Below are 23,296 nucleotides of genomic sequence, written 5' to 3'. Positions count from 1 at the left end.
CAGGGTCTGTCCTGCCCCCGGACGCCTGATGGCCCCTTCGCCTTTCCTCTAAGCATGTGAGAGGCGGCTCTTCTCCGCAGCCTCCGGCCTGCCAGATCCCTGTGCTCGGCTCTTCTGCATCCCGCCCATGGTCTGGGGGGAACGACAGCCAAAGACGCCGTCCAAGGCAGCGTCCTGGGCGTTGTGGGCACTGCTGGCCACCATTTGCTGCAGGGAGGCCCCGCTGGGACAGCCCCAGCTTGTGCATGTTCAGTGAAAGCGTCAGAGGAAGGGGGTGTCTGCAGGGGGCGACCTGGGCAGCCCAGGGTGAGTTCACATGCTCTACACCGGCCTCCCGGGAAGGGCTGTGGCTGCGAGCACCGCCCTGCGTCCTTGGTGTGGTCAGCCTGGGCCTGGACATCCAGCTCTGACTCACCCCGTCTTTGGACCAGGGCTGGTCTGGATGCCAGCTCCCGAGGGCCTGAGCATGCCAGCAAGAGGCTGCGATAGCATCTGAGGACGGGCTCCTGGGAGCCGCGGGGGCGCGGGCCTGCGTTCACAGCCCCTTCCTGCCCTTTGCTCTCGGCCTGGCAAGCTGGGCGTGGTCCTGAGGAGGCAGGAGTTGGGGGTGTCCTCTAGGGTAGACCCTGCACACGCGCTGGCGCCGAGAGCAGAGGAACAGCAGCGTGGGGGCCTGCAGCAGGCGACGGGTGAACACTCTGAAGAGCCAGAGTGTGGGGACAAGGGCAGGATCGGAGCTTGGGAGGTTATTGCCTTCCGAAGGTGACCACCAAGACTTCCCTGGTGGTCCAGCGGCTAAGACTACAGGCCCCCAGCGCAGGGGGCCCGGGTTTGACCCCCGGTCGGGAAATGAGATCCCACACGCCGCAACTAAAACAGGAGTCCCTTAAAAAAAATCTTGTTCAAATGGAGTGATCCTGTGGTCCTGGCTTTAAATGTGCTCTTTCCCATCTGCACCCCCAGCGTTTTTGCTCCCGAGCAAAACTCTCCGATTAGTCCTGGGCGTCTTGGTCAGAATCAGAAGCCCTCCTTGACATGAGGAGACGCCGGAGAAAATTGTAAGGAATCACGACTGACTTGTATTTTCTGGATATCCACGGAGTTTTTGATGGCTAAAGACAAGAAGTGCATAGGGAAAACCTTAACAGACTTGAACACTCAAAAATTCAAACTTCTGTGACATTTTGAAAAAAAATCATTAATAGGTTAAGTAAAAAACAGCAAAACAGCGTACGCCACATATATTATAACAAGAGAAAACACCAAGGCTCTACGTACACAGACACTTCACCAAAGAGGAAACAAAACTGAGCAGTGTAAATTGGGGGAAAAAATGTAACTTCCTTACTGTGCAGAGACACGCAGATTAAGGTAAGGGGCCGTTTTGTACGTGTGCAGCCGGTCAGGCTTAAAAGCCGTGACTGCCTAGAGCTAGTGCCACTCGGGGCGGCTTCGTACACACAGGGGTGTAGGGGACACGCCCTCTGGGGTGTCAGCCAGAAGTGCCACTTGGAGGAGATTTTCCTGAGGAAATTATCCGAAATACCAAGGCTCGTGAATAATGACGTTCCCCGCGGCATTATTTACGATAGAAGAATTGGTATTTCTGATAAGTGTCTTGAGGGATGGTTGCATAATCACCAAGATGGTCGTCACCAATATACTGTGAACCCAGCGTCCACCCTGAGACAGGCAGTGCCGTTCACTAAGCCCCACGACAGCCCTTGCTGAGCCCATCACACCCCCACTTCACAGGACTGGGACGCTGGTCACAGCCCCGCTCCGGGCAAGGGCGGGCAGAGGGCTCCCTCGGGCTCCCTCCCGGCTCCTGGGGCAGCGGGGGACCTAGCAGAGGAGGGCTGTTTATAACACGGAGCCGGGTGGAAAGGGCCCCGAGTCTCTCCGCTGATCTCGAGTGGAAAGAGTACAGAACAGCTGCAGGACGCAGCGCGCCGGGGCCGGGGGGGCTGGGGCGAGCAGCGAGGCCGGGGCGCGGTGCAGGCCACTGCCGCCAGCGCGTGGAGCCCCCGAGAAGCCCTGTCCAGGGCCGACCGCGCGGGCGCAGGGGCTGCACGCTCCAACAGGGCCCCTTGCCGCCGGGGGCTCCCCTCCCTGCTGGGGAAGGCGAAGCCGCAGTGCCCTCCTGTTCTGCCAGCCGGTCGGCTGGCGGTGCCCGCTCTGACGGGAGCGACGTGGATGAGCCTCGAGGGTCACAGGAGCCGGGAGGCCGTCTCAGGGACCCGGAGGGCTCAGGAAGGGCCGCAGAGGGTCCGGCTCGGTGGCTGCCTCCCTCCAGCCTTGCGGTGTCCACCGTGGGGGGCTTCCCTCTCATCAGTGGCAGGACGGGGCAGGGAGAGCCCCGATACCTCGTCTGAACTATGGACTCACCAGCTGTTTGTCACGGCACCCTGGGATGGGCACAGCGGCCCCCTCACCCCCTACACGAGGCGCCATGGGCCCAGGGCAGTCCTGGCACTGCTGGGGAGCTGCCTCAGGAGCACCAGCTGTGCCAGGAAAGGGCCCAGCAGAGCTCAGTGCCCCGAGGAAAACGTCCTTAACTGTTTCAAAGACAGAGGGGTGTTATTTCTCACTCCCCGCCCCCGCTCCCAAAATAAAATCCCTTAACTTAGGGCTTCCCACAGCCCAGTCCTCTGAAATCTGGAGCCTAAATTTAGATTGTCCCTGGAAGGTCACCGGGTTGCCCCGGTGCAGGGTCAGCCGGCAGCTGCTCGAGATACACTGACTTCTGCCGACTCAGGCCCGCCGCGCTTCCCCTGGGAAGGCAGAACAATAGCGGCAGAGGCGCAGGTGGCCTTGGCTGGCGGGCTGGCTTGGGAGCCCCCTCGCCAGAAATCAGGGCTCCAAAGCCCGCCCAGCCTGGTGCCCCTCGAACCTTGGCCTGCGGGCCTGGGCCCGCCACGTCCATCATCCTGAGGCCGCTGGCCCCTCCTGCCCTTTCCTGCCTCTGGGCTCCTGTGCGGGGCTTCGTCCTGGGTTTGGGCTGAAGCATCACATCCTTCATCACTTGGTGTCACCGTCCCAGCCGAGGGCACACCTGAAAGGCCAGCCCCTGGTGGAGGGCAGGTGTTCTGGGGACGGTGCTCGTGCACAGGAGGTGTGTTCGGGAGACTCGAGAAAGTGGAAGGGAGGGACTGCAGGTCCTCACGCCCCTGTGGGCCGGGCTGGGCCTCTCTGTGACAGCTCTGATTCAACCATGGCCGGCCCCACAACCAACAGCGGTGTTAGGGTGGAAATCAGGGCATGCGAGGTGGGCACAGAGGGCCTTCCTCCAGTCCCCGGGACACTGTTCCCAAGGAGATGCAGCCTCCCTGGGGCTCCCCGGGGCACCAGACCGGATAGGCCCAGAGTGCCAGAGGAAGGCGAGAGGGCGGGCAAAGGGGAGAGCCCTGTGCTGGCTGCAGCCCCGAGGTGCTGGGGCGTAGGGGGTGGCAGGCGGCCCCACCCAAGTGGATGGCCCCCGTGCTGGGGTCAGCCAGCCCGCAGACAGGCAGCTGCAGCTTGGGGGCAGAGAGGCATCTGGGAGGAAGTCCCTTAGCAACACAGCTTGGTAGGTGCGTGTCCTCAGTAGGAGCGTCACAGTGCAGGTAGAAGAGGCTGCGGGTGTAGACAGGCCAGTCTGCGGGCCGAGAGGGGGCAGGTGGTAGGTGCAGCTGGCTCACGTCCCCTGGCCGCTCCTGGAGTTGGCGCTCTGTCCGCAGGCAGGGCGAGCTGCAGCGGATTCTAGGCAAAGCCTGACCCCGGAGGGGGGCCTAGGTGACCTGAGGGGCCACAGCAGTGGGCCCTGGGGGACGGCAGGGTGGAGCGTGGTAGGGGGGGTACTCAGCAAGGTCCCTGGATTCGGGCTGTGGGGAAGCAAGACCAGAGTGTGGGTGGATGGTAGGGCTGGGCCCCCTGGAATGGACAGGGAAAGGGGACGTCCAGGAGGGTCTGCAGCAGGAGGGAAGAAGGGAATGAGGTGTCTGGGAGGCAGTGGTCCTTGGGGCTCCATCCCTGCAGGGGGAGGGGGCTGGGGTGAAGGAAGGGGTAACCTTGTCCCCGCAGTCCCACAGGGCCCAGCAGACTTGCCTCCGGCACCTCCCCGTGCGGGACCACAGGTGTCCTCAGTCAACTGAGGAAGAGGAGCCAACAGTCAAGGACCAGGCCTGGGGAACAAATTGGGTGCGAGCAGCCCCACTCCAGGGTGGACTTTGCTCCAGGCAGGGGGGCAGATGGAGGGGGGCTGCCAGAAAGGGACCCAGGTCCGACCTGAGCCTCAGGGGGCCCAGTGTGCATCCCAGCGGGCCTTTGGAGAGCCGGCTGGGCCATTGTGCAGAAGAATGCCCGGAAATCCCTCGCCTCCCGCCTCTAGCGAGGATGGGGGCTCTTCCTCCCGGTCAGGAAGCGCCATGTTGGCTTCCGGAGGGGGCCTAGGGGCCGGGGTGCCAGGGCCGCTGGCGCGAGGGGAAGGGCAGAGCCCCGCCCCAGCTGTTCCCCAGAGCCTGGTCTGAGGCTGAGCGGAGGGTGGGCAGCTGAGCCCTGAGCCAGGGCGGCTCCTGGAGGACCACCTCTGCGCGGGTCACTGTGGAGCCCCCCGGCCCTCCTGAGCCAAGCCTTAGAGGAGGGGATGGGCGGCTCCTCTGAAGAGGAAGCCCTCGCGGCAGGGACAGAGTTGAGGGTCTCCGGGGCCGTGGGAAGGTCCCGTTGTCTAGGGTGGGAGCCTCAGGCTCCAGCGACCGGTACCATTGGGCAGGAACTTGGACAAAGCTGGAACCCTGACCCACGCAGGCCCTCCTGGCTTCTCGGCCTGTGGGGGAGACAGAGTCGACCCTTGGAGGGCCATCGCGGTCGGGGTGCGGAGAAGGGGCCTGGGTTGGGTTTGGACTCCAGGGCGAGCTTCCTGGAGGATCAAGTCGCGCCATGCTTGGCTAACTCAGGAGCAGGGCCGAGGAAGCCCCCAACCCAGGTCCTGGCGCAGTGGTGATGGCGGGGTCGCCGGCCGATCGGGGCCGGGGGAACCGGAGCTGGCCCGGGAGATCGAGACTGACCGGCTGGTTTCGGAATGTGTTGGGGGAAGTCGGTGCAGATTCGGGGTCGTGCAGTTCCTGAAAGGGCGAGGTGGGGCGCGCAGGGAGGTGGGGCGCGGAGCGTGCGCGGCCATCCCCGAATGCGCTCGGCTGAGACCAGGACAGCGGCGGGCCGGGGTCTGGGGCCGCGGCCGGGCTCCGAGCGGTTCCTCCCGCCCCCTCAGCCCGCTACCCCGCCACCCTGGGCGCAGTTGTTTCTCTTACTCCGGCTGCCGGCGGTGCCAGCGATTGGCTGCGGACAGATGGCCGCGCGCGGATTGGCTGCCCGGGGCAGGGGGCAGGGCCGGGGGGGGCAGAGTCCGCCCCCGAACCTTCAAAAGGGAAGCCCCTCCAGACGCGCCCGCAGACCCGAGGTTGCACTGCGGGGCCGCGAGGCCTGGAGACCGAGCGAGTGAGCCGCTCGCGCCCCGAGGCCGCGGGCCGTCGGGCGCGCGTCTCTTCTCCAGCCATGGGGTCGGCGGCGCTGGAGATTCTCGGCTTGGTGCTGTGCCTGGTGGGCTGGGTGGGCCTCATCCTGGCGTGCGGGCTCCCCATGTGGCAGGTGACGGCCTTCCTGGACCACAACATCGTGACGGCGCAGACCACCTGGAAGGGGCTGTGGATGTCGTGCGTGGTGCAGAGCACCGGCCACATGCAGTGCAAAGTGTACGACTCGGTGCTGGCGCTGAGCCCCGAGGTGCAGGCGGCGCGCGCGCTCACCGTGGGCGCCGTGCTGCTGGCGCTCGTCGCGCTCTTCGTGACCCTGGCGGGCGCCCAGTGCACCACCTGCGTGGCCCCCGGCCCGGCCAAGGCGCGCGTGGCCCTCACTGGCGGCGCGCTCTACGCGCTCTGCGGGCTTCTGGCGCTGGTGCCGCTCTGCTGGTTCGCCAACATCGTGGTCCGCGAGTTCTACGACCCGACCGTGCCCATGTCTCAGAAGTACGAGCTGGGCGCCGCGCTCTACATCGGCTGGGCCGCCTCGGCGCTGCTCATGTGCGGCGGCGGCCTCGTGTGCTGCGGCGCCTGGGTCTGCACCGGCCGCCCCGATTTCAGCTTCCCGGTGAAGTACTCGGCGTCGCGGCGGCCGACGGCCACCGGCGACTACGACAAGAAGAACTACGTCTGAGGGGGCCGCGAGAGGGAGGACCGGCCGGGGGCTCGGCCTCCGCTGGGCTGTGCCGCGCGCCGGCTCCGCGGAACTCGGGGCTCCGCGCCCACACTGGACTGGTCAGCGGCCCGCCCGCCCCCGCCGCCTGGCCAGCCTGGGCTGCGCCCTGCCCCGCAACGGCGATGCGCGCCCGGGAGGACTCGCACAGTGACTTTCCCGCGGGGTGCTGGCCCCAGCATGTGGGCAGGGCGCGCCTTCCTTCAGCTGTGTGGGCGCTGGACTGGAGATGCCCGCTCCCTCCCCAGGGGATCCACACTTCAGAGGGACAGAGTGAGCCCAGGGGCCCCAGCCTGGACTGCCAGAGGGACGTCTACACCCATGGGCTGGACCGCCGTCTCACCCCCCGGACTTTGCCAGGCGAGGCTTACAGACCCCAGACCCTGCGTGTGGGGCCAGGGCCCTGCCCACCTCCGCAGCCTGTAGGGGAGCGAGTCTTAGTAAATGGTTTGGATACCCTCCCACCTGTGTCCTCTCCTGTGTCACTTCCGGTGCCCAGCAGCCCCCTTTCATCTGCCCACCCACCCGATCTCTTCCCAATAAGCAAGCCTGGCCCTTTGGGAACTGGGAGACCCCACGGCCACTTCTCAGGTCCCCTGCCATCTGGTTGCCTTCCCACTGGGTGGGAATAGCCTGGGGAGGCGTGGGTGCAGGGGCTGAGGCAGACCCCAGCAGGCGCTGCAGGTGGACCCAGCCGGCGTGGAGTGGGGTGGGGGTGGGGGTGTTCCTGGGATGCAGGCAGTGCCAGGGCTGCTGGCTCTGCCGAGGGGACTGGGAGCCAGGCACCACCGGGCAGGTGCTTCCCACCTGCCTTCCCAGGGCTCAGCCATCCCGGGATCACTCCCACGGGCAGGCATCTGCACAGCGCCACCAAGGTCCCTGTTGCCAACGTGCAGTGGGGAGACAGGCTTTGGAGAGGGGGCTGCAGGTCGACAACCACGATGCCACGGGGAGGAGGCTCTGGCGGCTGGCTGCCCAGACTGAACTCCAGCCCCCGACCCTGGCTCCCTGCATAGGCCTGCGCCCACCCTGGTGTCCTGGCAGCCGGCCCACAGCCGGGCAGCCGCCAGCATGTCCGTGCCAGCCCCTGCTGGGGGTGCCCGGTGACCTTCCTCCCGGGGCTGGGGCCCCTAGGAGCCGGTGCTGGCCCTAATCAGGCCTTGGCTGGGCACCCCACAGGGGCAGAGTGGGCCAGACCTATGAGAGCCACCAAGAACTCAGTGCTTCCAGCCCTCTTCTAAGCACTCTGAATTAACGCATCTTCCCACCTGCCAAGGGCCAGGGCAGGACAGTGGCCGGGATCCTAGCCGCTGGAGGAGCTCCAGACCCGCCAGTGGGGAGGGCGCGGCACCTGCCCCAGTTCATGTCCAGGAGGCCTGGGTGCTGAGATCATGAGGCTCCTGGGCTCCCGAGGCAAGGAGTCTCCCAGGCCTGGCCAGGCTGCCCCACGGGGAGGGGCAGAACTTGAGGACGCGGCTCAGGGCAGCTGCTGTGAACTTGGCCCCGAGTCCCAGGACTTCCGGGGAGGCTGAACCGTCTGGGGGCGCGAGCTTCCCCTAGCAGGATGAGCACAGAGGGGCCGGGCCCCTGGGCAGAGGCCCCTAGCAGCCTTGGTAGCATTGCCACCTGAGCCTGACCAGGAGCAGCCCCCAGGACGCGGCGTGTGTGGTCCTGGGCTCAGCCCGTCTGCCCTGGCCACGGGGCCCCACCAGCGCCAGGCACAGCATGTGGACGCTGCCGAGCTGACTGCAGGCCCAGGTCCCCGCCAGGACCCTGAGCGGTCGCTGCCCAGCCCTGGTTCCTGCACACGGCCAGGGTGGGGAGCGGGGGCCCCAGGGCCAGGCTGCCACCCCCACCCCAATCAGGGCAGACTTCCGACCCTCCCGGGCAGGGGCAGACTCCACTCGAGCCGTGGCCCAGGGCAGCTACTGCACTGCCCACCCCCTCCCACAGTCCCCCCGGAGACCCGGCTCCTCCACAGGTTCAACTTCTGGACCTGACTTCTGGGCTGCTCCCACCAACCCAACGGCTGCCCAAGCCACTGTGCTTCCTCCAGCCTGCCTGCTCCCTGGGCACTCAACTCCAGGCAGAGGCCGAGTGTCAGCCACGCGTGTGAAGGACGGTCTCCCAGCCAACAGGCCACCCTCAGCCTGCAAGGGTGCTCCGGGACAGCCCGGCCCACGGCTCCAGACCTGCAGGCCCGCCCAGCTTGGAGCTCCTGTAACGGGCCGCGGCTGACGCTGACCGCGAGAGCCCTCGGCCCCCCTTCCTGAACTGGGCGTCGCGCTCAGTCCCCGCCCGGGGTGCCTGGGCAGACAGGCGCTGGGGTGAGTGGAGGGTGGGCCTGGATGGGTGCGAGGTCAAGAGCGTGGGTCTGAGGCCAGTGGACAGAGGAAGCGGCCGGAGGCTGGAGCAGGTGGTCCTGTTGGTACCATGGCGGTCAGCGGGGGCGCTGGGGGCTGGGGCTCCACCCACGGCTGTCCAGGGAGCCCCGAGGTCACCCCCATGTGGACTTCCCGCTGGGCGGCAGGGTGCCCGGGACGCAGGCCCAAGGTGCCTCTGGACACAGAAGGCTCAGGGAACAACCAGGTGCTGGCCCTGTGACCAGACCCAAGATCAAGGCGCCATTTTATTCCGTTAAAAACCACTGTCCCTGCGTCTAAAACCATGTCCATAAGTTACAAGCTAAATAAAATCCATGAATAAGCAGGAGGAGGTTCCTTCTGAAGAGATCAAACTCTGGAAAAGACAGAAAAGGAAAGGTAAACGTAAACAGCTCTAACACTTCCCCAGATCAGACGGCGACCAGGCCCTCCGGCCGACTGGCTGCTTCCGAGCGGCCCGGCACTCACGGCCCGGGGTCCCTGCCGCCCGCCTGCCTGAGATCAGAGGCCACCTGGCCCAGCACCTCCTCCCCTGCGGACCCCGCCCAGGGCTGCCCCCCGCTCTCCCAGGCTGGCCCACCCAGGCTCCGTGCGGCTCACACAGGACATGATGTCATCACTGGGCCGGCTGTAGGGAGGGGTCTGTCCCCAGTGCCCACCCCGCTGCAGAGACCCCCGCTTGGAACCTTTGACGCAAGCCCCCACGGGCCCTTGCTGAGGCCCCGCCCTCCAGGCCCAAGGGGTGTTAACCCTGTCTCAGATGAGGACACGGGGGCAGCCTGGTGAGGGTCCCCCAGACTGCACAGGAGACCCAAATCTGACCCCAAGTCCCGTGCTCCCCCGAGAGGGGCTGGGGTCCCGGAGGCCCCCGACTATTCTCAGCGGAGCCACTGGAGCTCCCATGCCGAGGTCAGCAGAGAACCAGGGGCTGGAGACTTCCGGCCGGCAGGAGGGACCCCCATAGCCACATCAAAGCCAGGATGGGGCCTGGGCTGAAGGGCTCACTGGACAGAGCAGGACCCCGCCCATCTCCCAAGGGCCCCAGGTGACAGATGCCCTGCGGGTCCCAGCCCAGGGCCTGACCAACCCGGTGGCCGGAGCAGGGCAGACGCCGGCTCCCCCGAAGGGACCCCAGGAGCCTAATGAGCTCAGCCCCTCAGCTCGGCCCTGCTAGCTTGGGCAGGCGGGCCCGGGCAAGGCACTGTGCCCGTCTCCACAGGGCCCCGCCCGGCCTCGAGCGTGAGAGGCTGGGCTCTGTGGCAAAGCTCCAGAAGAGCCTGCCCGACTCACCCTAGGAGAGCAGGGTCACGAGTGCGTCCAGGAACTTGCTGCGGTCCTCAGCCTTCAGCTCGATCACTGCGTTAATGAAAGGAAAACACCGCTGGAACAGGGCCGGGGCGGCCAGGGGCGCCGCTGACTCCCACGGCCCGGCGGCAACCCCCCCACATTCCACGCGCGCCTGGCTCCCTGGACACTCTGCCCCACGTGGCCTGCTGAGCCCTCAGAAGGGGCAGGCTGGCCCAGCCACCCACCCGCCTGGGAGCGGGTGAGCCAAGCAGCTCGGCCCCGGAGGCCCCAGCCTGGGGAAGCCGGGGCGTCCTGCCAGCCAGCCAGCACCGACTGTCCAGTCCCAGGTCTGAAATGGGAGGAGGGGGCTGCCGCTGGGGGGACCGCCTCCACGAGGCTGCAACGAGAATGGCCTGGCGGGAAGACGCCGGCTCCAGAGCCCGGAGGCTGTGGGGGGAAAGCAGGTCTTGGGCCTCAGCCGCAGCTGACTCTGTGACCCCATGGCCCGTAGCCCGCCAGGCTCCTCTGTCTGTGGGATTCTCCAGGCAGGAACACTGGAGAGGGTCGCTATGCCCTCCTCCAGGGCAATTCTCGATCCCTGATGGAGCCCTCGTCTTTCGCATCTCCTGTCCCTGCAGGCGGGGTCCTGCCCGCTGCGCCGCCTGGCTTGGCTGCCAGGCCTGTCTCGTGAGGGACCCCTGGTTGTGGCCCATGGGCTCCAAAGCACACGCCCGGCAGCTCCGCAGCACCTGGGCACCTAGCTCCCCAACCAGGGGTTCAAATCGTGCTCCCCACGTCGCAAGGCCGATTCTCAGCCACTGAAGCAGCAAGGGAGTCCGTGGAAGTGGGCTTTTAAAGAGACGACCAGGTTACTGGGAGTCACTATGGAGGAACCTGAGCTGGTCTGACGAGAACCCTTGTGGGAAAGAAGAGCATAGACCGGGGGGAACGCCGGCATCTACACACCCAGCAGAGGGGCCTCGGGGCGCAGCCCTGCGACACCCTGACCAGCCGGCCCCCCGCACGGTGCGGAGTCCGTCTCCGCGATCTCACGCCCCCCCACCCGCCGCGCTGCTCTGCCACAGCGGCTTGGGCCCACCACCCCGCGGCGCAGCCCCTCATGTCGGAGAGACGGACAGCAGACAGAGACGGACAGCAGACAGGGCCGAACGTGACCCTGCCCCGCCCTGGGCGCCTGGAGGCTGAAGGTGGTGTGCGCGCGGGCGACCCCCAAGGGTTGACCCCCGCAGCCTCCGCTGGGCAGCCTCGAGGGTCTGGGGGAAGTGGCCTCAGGCTGGACCGTGAAGCTGGGCCGGGGCGCAGGCCCGAGGTAGCAGGGCTGCTGGCAGGGGCCCCGGGCGCCTCACGGGTGCCATGCAGGGACGCTCACCCGAGAGATCGAAGTGGTTATGCAGTGCCCGGGAGTTGGTGCTCTCCGCTGCCTTCTCAAACGCCCGGCCGAAAAAGCTGGGGACACAGAGGCGTGCTCGCCGGCCCCCACCCAGGGCCTCAGGCCACTCTGGATGGCCACTGCCCCCCACTGGCCCCAAGCCCAGCCCTGCTCAGCCCTCGGGTGGGCGTGCCCTCAGCAACCCCCATGCCCCGCGGAGCTGTGTGGGGTGGGGTCCCAGGCACGCAGGGCAGGGTGGGATGGACCAGGGGAGGGGAGGGGGCGCAGGGTGCTGGGGGGCAGGCCCACCCTCCTCGAGGTGGAAAAGGCCGTCCCCGGCCTGGCACTGAGGCTGGAACCCCCCAGGCCCGGCCCCTGGACCCACTTCTTCCGGTCCGAGCTGTCGGTCTCTGGGGGGATGCCCACCATAGTCACGGTGGCCTGCTCCGCGCTCAGGGGGGCGGCCATCACCAAGGGCAGCAGCTTGCAGCGCCGGTTCTTTGTCTGCCAGGGGGAAGCGTACCTCGTTCACGGCCTGTGCCCGGGTGAGCGGCCCCAGCGCCCAGGAGCCCCGAGACGCCTGAGTCCCAGGCCACCGCCCCAGCCTCCGGGGCCCCCGGCTGCTCCCTGCAATTGCTCCAGATCCTGACGCGGCTGTCACCTCCTGCAGGAGGCCCTCCCAGGCCCCTGGCTGCTCCCCTCAACCTGTTCCAGGTCCCGACGCGGCTGTCACCTCCTGCAGGAGGCCCTCCCAGGCCCATGTCTCCCCACCCGCCTCCGCTGAACAGGACCCCAGCCCCAGAGGCCCCCACCCTCACCGAGCACACGAAGGATTTGAGCAGGTGTCTGCTGAGCAGGCTCAAGGAGGCAGGCTTGGAGAACAGCGCTACGTCCGGGGTGCCCTGTGGGTGCAGGGCGGCAGTCAGGGGCGTTCAGAGCGCCTGGTGGGGGTGTGCGCGCAGGGGAGCTGACCTCCATGAGGGCGCAGTAGAGGAAGGGCCCCTGGGAGACGACAAGGTTGGTGCAGAGGCAGCTGGCGATGGTCTGCTGCGTGGCGCGCAGCTGCCGCTTGGCGAGCTCCAGGCCGAGGTACAGCTTGTCCAGATTACCCCTGCAACGGCAGACGCGCGGTGGCGCCACAGGCTAGTGGGGGCACCCGGCTCCCACGTGAGAAGGAGCGACGGTCTTCATCCACGGGGATGGACGTCGCGGGGAGGGGCTGGTGTCGGAGGACAGGAGACTGGAAGCCAGCAGAGGTGCCCTGCAGGGCTCTGACGGGGAGGTGGGGGCGCCAGGGGCCTTCCCCACTGTGGAGCAGTGAGGCCTTCAAGCGAACCTCCACACCCAGCAGGCGAGGACCCCGAAATGCCACACTGGCTCCCCACCTGCCAAGACGAGGCCATGCCTTCCACCCGCAGACCGTCCCCGGAGACCCAGCGCTTGCTGGGCACCCGCAGCACTGCCCAGCGCCCGGAACTGGGACTGAGGAGCACCAGACATTCGAGAAAGACCCGCGGCCCGAAACAACGGCCCTCGAGCAGGCTGGGATGGCCTGGAGCCAGAGGCGCGGTCGAAATGAGGGCCACTGGTTCAGAGAGACCTGGGCGATACGGTCACGGGCCAAGAACAGGGCGCTACGGACAGGGAGCAATCAGAGGCTGAGGCGTGCCTGTGGAAGGGACGATGACGAGGCCCTGAAGGCTACAGGGTAAAGTCCAGAAGAGCCCTCACACAGACGAGACAGACAGCGGGAGGCAGCAGGCAACCCCGAGACTGAGAGGCTGAGCATCCTTCCAGGGGCCCAGGAGGACCTAGAAACAGGCGTGCTGGGGCGGGGGCCGGGGGAGGACAGTGAAGACTCACCCAAAAGCTCAGCCTAGCGATGAAACGGCACCCACCCCACCCACCACAGACCTCCTGCTCACTGAGAACCGGAAAAGGCCCCGAGGACTGCTGGCGGGGTCTGGGGCGCACTTAGAGAAACAAGAACCAAAGCGGCTTGGACCGCCACTCAGCACCACAGGGGGCGGGGGGGCGGGGAGGACCCCGAATTCCGCACAAGCCAGACCCGCACCCGGATGAGGGTGGAGGACGCTGTCAGACACGCTAGGGCACAGAGCCTTTCCCTCAGCAGCCCCTGCATCAAGACCCGCCTGAGAATCACACTCCTGCAAGACGACGGAGCGCAGACGGCCGAGGGGCCCGCAGACAGCCGAGGGGCCCTCGGGCACCGTCTGGGTGGTGGACGGCAGGCCTAATGGCCTGGAGCCGAGGTCACAGCCCCAGGCTCTCCTGGACAGAAGGCGCTCAGGGATGAGAGCTGGGAAACCGGATGCCGTAAAGGAGGCTCCAGGGAAAACAAAGAGCTGCACGGCCGGAAGGAATGTGGTCACTGCCCAGGTGGCTCAGACGATAAAGGGTCCTCCCGCAAAGCAGGAGACGCGGGCTCAATCCCTGCGTCAGGAAGGTCCCCTGGAGGAGGCAATGGCAACCTACTCCAGTCTTCTAACCTGGAGAACCCCATGGACAGAGGAGCCTGGCCAGATACAGTCCATGGGGCCACAAAGAAGCAGATACAGCCGAGTGACTCACACACACACACACCCTGCGTTAGTGACTCTGGGATATTTCATCAGCCCAACCACGAACCGCCGTTCACTGAGCTTCATCCCTTAGAATCAACCCACAGCCACAGGTGAGACAGCTCACCTTCGGTCCTCTGCCCGCGATTCAGCGTTACCAACCGTGAACACACCGGAGCGTTTTCACATCTGGAGAAGTGCGGGGGAGGGGAAAACGAGGGATGCCAACAACCTTTCCTCACCGACCGGGGAGGAGACCCAGACATGAGAACACTAAAGCTGAGAAGCAGCTAACAATAGAGGCAACACTGTCTGGACGGGGGAAGGCACACAGACGGGGCTGCGCGCTCTGCTACGGCAGGAAGTCCCCGGACAATGGCCGAGGCTGGCCCACCGGCTCTAAGACGGGTGGGGACGGCCGACGGTACAGTGTTCGGACTTTCCCATACTCCCAGATAAAGACGGAACAGCGATGTTATAGAACCACTGACCTTTGGTTCTCAGACTCACACTCAGAACGCAGGGGAGCGACAGTCCCGCCCGTGAGCGGAGCGCAGGGGGAGGAGGCCCCCAGCTGGCCAGCAGCTGCACTGCCAGCACCAGAGCGGGGCCGGCAGGGGCGCAGAGGCCGACGGGAGAGCCAGGCAGCCGCGGGCAGAGGCCCCGGGGGCCACGTGGGGTTCGTGGCAAAGGCCAGGGGCCAGGGCAGGCCCCCCGGAACAGTCAGGAAGGCTGAACGCCCAACACACGCAGAACGGCCCCGTCTGGTCACAGTCACCGACAGAACAAGGGCAAGGAGGATGGCCTCGCTCTCTGGAAAGCAGGCCCAGAACCGTAACGTCCTATTTCGAAACAAGTCAGAAGACAGTTAAAGACGGCGTGTCTCAGGAAGTGGGACAGGGAAAGGTCAGAAACGGAAGGAAAACACTTCAGAAAAGACCAGACTAAAAGAGAGAGAGGCGCCCGAAGAGGCACGGGAGGCGAGGCAGAGGAGTCTAAGGGTCAGTCGGAAGGGAAGCATGCCCCCTAAAGCGGCCGCGAGTCTCCCGCGCCCCGGCCCCGCCCGCGCCCCGGCCCCGCCCGCGTCTGGGGGCCTCCAGGCAGGGCAGGGCGGGGGCGGGAGTGGCCGGTGCGGGCTGGGCCGCGCCGCGTCCACTACCTGGAGAGGCTGTCCAGGGCCTGCGTGAAGCTGTCCGTCCCGGAGCCGTGCTCGGGGCTCTCCATCAGCGACATCGTGGCGAAGACCACGTCGCTGGCCAGGAACTTGTGCTTGAAGCCAAAGCAGACGCTGAAAGTCTGGACACGCACGTCCTTCATGCTGCAGCGGGGCAAGCGATGCAGCGGCCGTCTGCATGTGCCCGCGGCGGCCTGCGCTGCGCCAGCTCGAGGGCCGGCACCGCCCCCCCCCCCCCCAAGGATTCTCACGGCATGGCCCTTCTGGCCAGAGAACAGACAGGGCAGGAGGCCCGCAGCAGGGATGCTGAGCGCCCGGCACCAGGCCGTCAGCTCTTGGGGAGCGGCAGGAGCTGGCTGTGTGTGTGCAGGGGGCGGGGCGTCCCAGGACGCCAGGAGCAGCCAGGCCCGCGCCCCCCAGCAGATCCGCGGGGCACACCTCGGCTGAGCCTGGCCCCAGTGGGATCCCAGGGTCCAGAGACAGGCCCAGTTGACTGCAAACTCCTGCATCTCGGCCCCAATTCTAGACTTTTCAGGTACTTTAAGAGGTCCTATTTTTAACCCAAAGAGAAGATCCCAATGTTTGTGTATTCTCATTGTCTGCATTATTCTCAGAACATGGCTAAAACCGAAACCCTGACAAAGTTTAATCCACAGAAACTTGAGTTTACCCAAACTTATTTGCAGACTCTTCAATCATCTCCCGCAAATTTTCCTTCAAGGAAACGTCCATGGATTGAAACTTCTGCTTCACCTGTTTGAGAGGGAGACTGGGGAGGAGGCGCTTGGTCACAGGAGGCGCAAACCCTGGCCGCCACTCCAGAAGGACCAGATCCGTGACTCTGCGGGGTGGGTGGGGGGCCACAGGGCGGGGCCTCGGAGACGCTCACCCCACATCTGCGAGGAACTCCTGCAGCCGCTTCTGCCCGTGCAGGGACCAGAGCTTGAACCTGGCCGCCGTGTAGCACGTGTTGCACAGGCTGTCGTGGAGCGACCAATGCTGGTAGAGCGCCAGGCGGAGGCTGGGCCCGCGTCAAGGAGCTGCGGCTGCGCAGTGACCCGCCCCCGCCCGGCCCGCCACCGGCACCACCAGCCACCCCGGGGCCCTGGCGCTCCCCTATCTCAGCGGCACTCAACCCGGACAGAGAGCCTGGGAGGTGTGACGCAGAGAGACCCAGGGGACCCTCTGGCCACACCCCACCCGGAATCTCCAGCTCCGGCCGGCCCAGGGCACAGGGCGCTCCCGAACACAGCGGAGCCTGCGCCCGGGGGCCCTCCCGAGCCTCTGGTCCTGGGGACGCGGGCGGGGCGGCGAGGATACTCGTACTCAAAGGAGATGCGCGCGCAGTCCACGGAGAGCGCGTGCGCCTCGTCCTCGTGCCGGTGGCTGTGCCGGGACACGTGCCGCTGCAGCGCGCCCACGTCAGTCACGTACTTCACCCTGGAGAACAGCACGCCTGGGCTCGCCGCCCCGCCCACTGGGCTCGCCGCCCCGCCCACTGGGCTCGCCGCCCCGCCCACTGGGCTCGCCGCCCCGCCCACTGGGCTCGCCGCCCCGCCCACTGGGCTCGCCGCCCCGCCCACTGGGCTCGGGCAAACCCCCCCCACCGCTCCCGCTGCTGAGAGTCCACACAAGGCCACACAGGACTGGCCCCAGGCCCACGGCAGGCCCTCCTCACAGGGCCCTGCAGGGACGCGGCCCCCCAGCCCCTCCGGCAAGCCCGCTGCGGCCGACCTCAGGCAGCCTGGGGACGCGCCCTTACTGGGTGATTTTGTCTTGCACCCACTGGCCCGTGAGTCCAACGATGGCCCACCTGGAGGGAGAGGACGCAGCTGTGAACGGGCGGGCGGCGCTCGCGGGCACCTCTGGCCAGCGGGGTCTGACCCAGACACTCTACTGCACCAGGCCCCCAGCAGACCCGGAGGCACCCCGCGGGCACCCCTGCCCTGGAGCTCACCGCCCGCCAGGGCTGCAAAGGTGCCAGGCGGCACGTGGGCTTGCTCAAACCTCACATTCAAGTTTGCTGGGCAGCAAGGCCGGGCGGTCAGCTGGGAAGGGCTGACGGCCCAGGCCCCACCCCAGGACCCTCTGTGCCCATGACGCTCCGCTGTCCCCCCCACCAGGCCCCTGCACAGGGCACGGCGGGGCCGCAGCCCGCACTGGCGGGGGGGCCCGACCCGGCCACGGGGGGCCCGGCTGCTCAGAGGGGCTCACGCACCACAGCATGTCGCTCAGGTCCTTGGACATCAGCCACGCCAGGTCGAACATCACCATAGCAGCCTACAAGAGAGACGGGCCTGAGGCGGTGGTCCTGCTCAGGGCAGGGCCCAGCCCACGCTGCCGGGGCCCTGATGTCCCACGCGGAGTTGGGGTGGGGGAGAAGGGTCCGATTGGGAGCCCTAAACCCTGTCTGCCCTGAGACTCCAGGTCTCCTTCAGCAGCTCTGAAGAGACTGGCCTCCATGGGAGCGTCAAGCATCTGAGGGGCTGGGCGTCCGTTCCCACCCAGACTGCCTGCCCGCCTGCGCCTCAGCACCCTCCGCTTGCTGGAACAGAAGGGCTGTCCTGTAGAGGCCAGCGGGGCCCCAGCCACACAAGGGCTCTGGAAATACGGGCTGAGAGTCAGGGCCCCAGGACCAGACCCTAAGACTAGACGCAGCATGCTTCACTGGAAACCGATTTTCTGGGGTTCCTCAAGGTCCCGAGCTGTGCTCAGCGACCTCTAGCTGACACGATGTGTCTTTCGTACGAAATTCGTCCCAGGACACACAGATGCTGACGGGCCTGTGCGAGCCCAGAGTCCCAGCCCCCTGCACAGACCAACAGGCCTGTTCAGTGTTTCTCACGATGAGCAGAAACAACAGCTGTCATTCCCCTGGGCAGCCCTGGCCTGAGAGATGTTTCACCCAGGAGAGGCCCAGGCTCACCCCTCCCGGGCCACACAGAGGCGGGGAGAGGCCTCAAAGCCGCGCGCCGTCCTGCCCGTTCTAGGACAGTGGCCCCCAGAGTGCGGCCGGGACCGCGCGCACGCCCGCCTGTACCCACCGACGTCCCGTGATACTCGTACTGCTCGTAGTCAAAGAGGATGTCTCTCCTGTAAGGACACAAGAGGCCGAGTCTTCACCAGGAAGCAGAACAGGAAGAAAACATTGGGGAAGACGCTAAAATCCGATGGCACCCAAGAAACACGATTTGCAGGGGAAAGAGGAGTCTGGGCAACTTGAGTCTCTTTTACACGCCTGCGAGATGCTTCACACAACTGCCCTCTATCCGATTTGTGAGTTTGTAAACTGAAGTATCTATACTCAGAAATCACGACAGTAAAGGGCCAGGGCATCACCCCCAGTGGACAGCGTGTTTGGGAGACCTGGGGGCCGGCCTGGCCCTTGGGGACCAGAAGCGAAACAGAGGGGCCCACACGCCATCCTGCAGGCACTGGCCCAGACGCGCTCAAGAAAGCCCGTGACCCTAACGTGGAGCAGAGACAGGCACTGCTGACCCGCCTTCCCGCCACTGGACGCAGTCTCACCTCCGGGCCTCCCACTCTCTCCGCTGTCTCCTCTTCAGGGTTCGCTCTGCGATCTCCTGACCACGACAAAGAGCACAGAGGGCTGAGAAAGAGCCAGGAGCCCAGCCCCGCCTGGGAGGGTTCTGAGCCGACGGCAGGCCAGCGGGCGGGCGGGGGCACCAGCAGGGTCTCTGTGGTGACGGCGGCGTCCCATGTCCCGACTATTTCAGTGGCTGTGACAGGTCACCGTCGGGGACACGGGCAAAGCACACACGTGCTTTCAACTCGTTTCTGACACGTGCGCGTGGCTCTGCCGTGATGTCAGAACCAGCTTATAAAGGCAAGTGATGGTCCTGACGAGGGACCTTCCGGAGCGTGACGCAACGTCTCCCTATCACGTGACTTCATACTTCTGCCAAATCTCACGGAACTGTACACCTGGTGACGGTTATTATGCAAAACCCCAGGTTTCGTTAGTAAACTAACAAAGACCTCTCTGGCCTTCCTCACAGCGCCGAGCGGCGTCCTGTGCCCTGCCCTCACGCCCGTGGGGCTCCCAGGCTGGCCGGAAGGGCTCAAACGGCTCAATCAGAAAAACAAATGAGCCAGCCCAGTTTAAAGATGGGCAGGCGGTCCAAACAGACACTCTGCCCAGAGTCGGCGCCCACACCTGCTGCCTTCCAGCTCTGCCTGGGCCCGCAGGCTCTGGGCTGACCCTTGACCTTCAGGAGTGACCAGCTCCTTAAGACTGGGGTGAAAGGCCCAGACCCACCTCCTCCAGCCGTGTGCGCTTCTCAGAGGGCTCTGACCCTTCATCGCTTTCATTTCCCGAATGTTCTTCATCCTCCTCTTCATCCCGAAAGATGTCTTCATAGGCGGGAATTTCAAGGTCATCATCTTGTTTAATGAGCAGTTTGATCTATGATTAAAACACAAAGCCATCAACCTTCCCCCTCCTTGATGGAAAACTATCCATCACCCGTTTTCTCTCCCAGAATCTTATCTCCTGAATTTGCACCCCACTCAGTACCCAGGAAGTACGGAGCCTGCAGACGGAACGCCTGCAGTCACTCAGGTCTGGATAAAACACTCCCTCTTAGGCCCACACTCAGCCAGCAAAACGAACACCTTGCACCTCAGCCTCCGACCAAGGACACAGAGACCTGTGACCTCGCAGCGAGCAAGAGTGCTGTCCCTGAAAGCGGTCCTCCGTGAGAGGGTTTCAGGGCTGAGGCTACTGTGGGTGCGTGCCCACGGGCGGCTCAGAGAGCTCCCGTGAGAGGGCGCACCAGGCTCGCTGGGCCCCACACGACCGTCCTGGACCCCACACCACCGGGGCAGCCAGGGAGCGTCCTGCCCCATTTACAGGGTGGTGCCCCTGAGGTCCCAGGAGTCAATAAAGCCTGCTGGCCTGAGCTCCGAGTGCACCCAGAGTAGGTTCCGGACCCTGTGCCTCCTGGGTCAAGTGAGTCCCACACATGCCTTCTGAGCACCTCCGAGGGAGGGGACATGTTTTTCATCAGAGATGGACAAGACCAGGGCCTGTCCTTGGGCTGCTCCGGCCCCTGTAGGCAAGGGGGACACATGCCTTGCCAGGAACACCAGGCCTGACGCTGTGGCATGAAAGGAACCGACCGACAGATGGGCGAGCTCGGGGAGTCAGGCCTACCTGGGTGTCGTTGTACACATTCACAACATTGACTGGCCTGTGACTGTCACACACGAAAAACACAGCCTCTTCATCGGGTTGAAGGATGTCCAGCAGATCCACGTTCGCGCCACAGTTTATGAGGACGAAGTAGCGGAACTGGACAAAGGAGAGGGGCGCAGTGAGCAGGGGCGCAGTGAGCAAGCGCGCGGGGCAGGCCGTCTGCCTTCAGCACCAGGCCGGCGTCCTGCGGGGACTCAGCAAGGCCCTGCTGGCAAGGGGCTCCAGATGTGGCCACAGTCGGCCTGTGCCGAGTGCTTTACCAACCCCACGCACAAGTTCGTTTCCAGGATGACACTGTAACGCGGGCACCATGACTGTCCTGCCTCCGAGGAGCAGGCAAAGGCCGAGTCTCCTCTGGCCTCAGGCGTGGGGTTCAGAAGACGTGGACAGACCTAGAGTCCAAATGCACGGCGGGGCCCCGCCCAGCCTGTCACTCACTCTCCGGCGGCAGACTCCTCTCTGCGCGGGCAGCACTGCACCGGGGCAGACCCAGCAAGTCTGCGGCAGCTCGCGCTTAACAAGCACCTGAATGTTAAGTGGGGCTTCCCGGTGGCTCAGAGGGCAAAGCGTCTGCCTGACGATGCAGGAGACCCAGTTCAGCCCCTGGCTCGGGAAGATCCCCTGGAGAGGGAAATGGCAACCTGCCCCAGTATTCTTGCCTGGGAAATCCCATGGACAGAGGAGCCTGGTGGGCTACAGTCCATGGGGCTGCAAAGAGTTGGACACAGCGGAGCAAGTAACACTAAATATTAGGTAAAGCTGTTCGTCACATCCTATCACTACAGAAAACTCTTTCCCTGTAAATACGATCTGGCATAGGCCCCTCTCATGAAGACAGGAGCACCAGGTGAGGACCTGTCTCTGCCAGACAGTCCTCGTTGCAGCCAGAAACTCTGGGACCCTCTTCCAGGCAGCAGCCCCTCCCCGGGGGCGCTGGGGTCTCAGATGTCCTGTCTCTCATCATAGCTCCATGCAGAGCTGAGACGCTACCTGGGCTCTACTGCCCAAATTCCAAAGGAAGAAAGTATGTTTCTGAATTTCCAGTTGCAAACTGGGATACACTTCTCGGAAAAATAAACGTGAAAAAACGGTCTAATGTAAAGCAATTCTAACCAAGCCGTACCAGAAACAGCCTCCCAAATTCCAAGCACCTGAAGGTGGAATGCGTCTAAGCTCAAGCTCAAAGCCAGAGACTGCCCATATTCGCTGTCGTTTTTGCTGTAATTTTGTCTCTGCGATTGGAGGGTAAGTCACCCGCACACGGAGCTCACTCTCTCTTCTGTGTGGCCTAAGAAAGTTGACAGCTAGAAACACACAGAAGCCACTGTAGAAATACTGCGTTCTTTACCACCAGCACCACTTGGGAAGCCCCGTCGCAGAAACAGTGCTGTGTTAAGAAGCTGCAATTGAGAGATAAAGCCCAACATTCTCAAGTGCATCTCTCATACCTGTTCTTTATGCTCTAGAAATGCAGTTTCAAGTTCTTGCCACCCAGAAACTGGAATCAGCGTATACTGCACGTGGTCACACTGGAACAGGGCCTGGAGACAGAGTATTTTCAATCCATGTTGAAATGCACACAAAAAGAAAAAAATAACATGGGCTGAGAGACAACAGATGCTAACGTAAGTTCAGTGAAATGTTGACGTCAGCAAAGAGGTAACGGGAACATGATAGTTCACTGAACTGTACTTCAGCTTTGCTGACCATCATCAAAGGAAAACACTGCTGAAAAACTTGGTATTTCTTGGTTTTCAGTGAGTTAATTCCTGACCCAAGGGCCTGACCAAAGCTCAGGTAAGCCTTGCTTGCGTGGCCGCACGCTCGGTCATTTAGGCCTGACTCTTTGAAACCCCAGCGACGGTAGCCTGCCAGGCTCCATGGGGTTCTCCAGGCAAGAATACTGGAGTGGGTTGCCATTTCCTGCTCCAGGGAATATTCCTGACCGAGAGATTAAACCCCCATCTCCTGCATTGCAGGTGGATTCTTTACTGCTGAGTCATCAGGGAACCCCAAACCGTATTTAAAACCGAAGATCTTTCCTCAGCACTGAAGAATTGATGCCTCACACTCTGGTGCTGGAGAAGGCTCTTGAGAGTCCCTTGGACAGCAAGGAGATCAAACCAATCAATCCTAAAGGAAATCAACCCTGAATATTCACTGGACGGACTGATGCTGAAATGCCAGTACTTTGGCCACCTGATGAGAAGAGCTGACTCATTGGGAAAGACCCTGATGCTCGGCAAGATCTAAGGCAGGAGAAGGGGATAACAGGATCAGATGGTTGGATGGCGTCACTGACTCAATGAACATGACTTTGAGTAAACTCCGGAAGATGGTAAAGGACAGGGAAGCCTGGTGCGCTGCAGTCCATGGGGTCACAAAGAGCCGGACATGACCGAACAACGCTTTTTCCTATTAGGCTAAGGAGCCAGTATCTCCAGAATCCCTGATGACACTCCAGTGCCCTCACTGTCAGATTCTCCTACCTCGAACCCCAACGGCGAGAAGGCGCCCCACGCCTGCCGGTCTCTCCAACGCCGCCGTTCCGTGCCCAGCTGTGCCTTCTGCCGGCTTCTCCTCTAACCCACCTAAGGCAGTCCCCCCCAGGGCGCAACCTGGCGGGAGTCCCCGCCCCAGGCCGAGCTCCCGCCCCGCTCCACCCCTCGCGCCTGCCGCGACCCCCGCGGCCCTCGCCGGCCCAGCCAGCAGGCCTCACCTGAAGGATCTTGCAAGCGCACAGAGCGTCCACGTCCGAGGCCACGAAGAGAAGGACCCTCTGTCGGGAGGAGAGCTGGCTGAGAGCGGCCCCGAGAACCCCGGCCCCTCCCGCCCCCACGGCCGCGCGCCCTCGTCCCTTCCCCGTCTCAGAGCCCAGGAAGGGCTCACCTGGCTCTGGACCACCTCGTAGAACTCCTTGCGGAAGTCGGACACGAACATGACCGCGGCGCCTGGACACCCCCGGACGGGACTCTGCGAGCCTGACTGCGGTCAAGACTCCCGCCAAGTCCGGGCTCTCCCGATCGCCCCGGG

General features: G+C 64.4%; 2 protein-coding genes across 4 annotated transcripts; one reads left to right on the top strand and one right to left on the bottom strand.

The window, feature by feature from the left end:
* Nucleotides 1–5,428: 5,428 nt before the first annotated feature.
* On the top strand, nucleotides 5,429–6,689 carry CLDN5 (claudin 5). Its single transcript, XM_027980282.2, has one exon. It carries the CDS (start codon nucleotides 5,533–5,535, stop codon nucleotides 6,187–6,189), a length of 657 nt encoding a protein of 218 aa, XP_027836083.2. The 5' UTR covers nucleotides 5,429–5,532; the 3' UTR covers nucleotides 6,190–6,689.
* Nucleotides 6,690–8,802: 2,113 nt separating this feature from the next.
* Nucleotides 8,803–23,252, bottom strand: CDC45 (cell division cycle 45). Of its 3 annotated transcripts, XM_060400893.1 has the most exons (20): nucleotides 23,153–23,252; nucleotides 22,983–23,042; nucleotides 21,712–21,804; nucleotides 20,222–20,359; nucleotides 19,325–19,471; nucleotides 18,574–18,629; nucleotides 18,090–18,138; nucleotides 17,264–17,325; nucleotides 16,808–16,858; nucleotides 16,366–16,485; nucleotides 15,935–16,066; nucleotides 15,716–15,814; nucleotides 15,031–15,189; nucleotides 12,262–12,400; nucleotides 12,108–12,191; nucleotides 11,675–11,793; nucleotides 11,290–11,366; nucleotides 10,145–10,346; nucleotides 9,903–9,968; nucleotides 8,803–8,967 (listed from the first exon to the last, which is right to left on the bottom strand). In XM_060400893.1, the coding sequence occupies exons 1-19, from the start codon at nucleotides 23,201–23,203 to the stop codon at nucleotides 9,950–9,952; spliced, it is 1,857 nt and encodes a 618-aa protein (XP_060256876.1). In that variant the 5' UTR covers nucleotides 23,204–23,252; the 3' UTR covers nucleotides 8,803–8,967; nucleotides 9,903–9,949. The 3 variants fall into 3 exon arrangements, 2 of the variants coding, with proteins under 2 accessions (XP_060256876.1, XP_027812720.1); XM_027956919.3 differs by lacking the exon at nucleotides 10,145–10,346; XR_003585605.3 differs by lacking the exons at nucleotides 8,803–8,967; nucleotides 10,145–10,346 and having other exon boundaries at nucleotides 11,716–11,793.
* Between the last annotated feature and the right edge of the window lie 44 nt (nucleotides 23,253–23,296).

Source organism: Ovis aries, chromosome 17 (genome assembly GCF_016772045.2).
Source record: "Ovis aries strain OAR_USU_Benz2616 breed Rambouillet chromosome 17, ARS-UI_Ramb_v3.0, whole genome shotgun sequence".
NCBI lineage: Eukaryota > Metazoa > Chordata > Mammalia > Artiodactyla > Bovidae > Ovis > Ovis aries.
The sequence above is the reverse complement of the archived record's forward strand: the minus strand, read 5'-3'. Positions and strand labels throughout refer to the sequence as shown.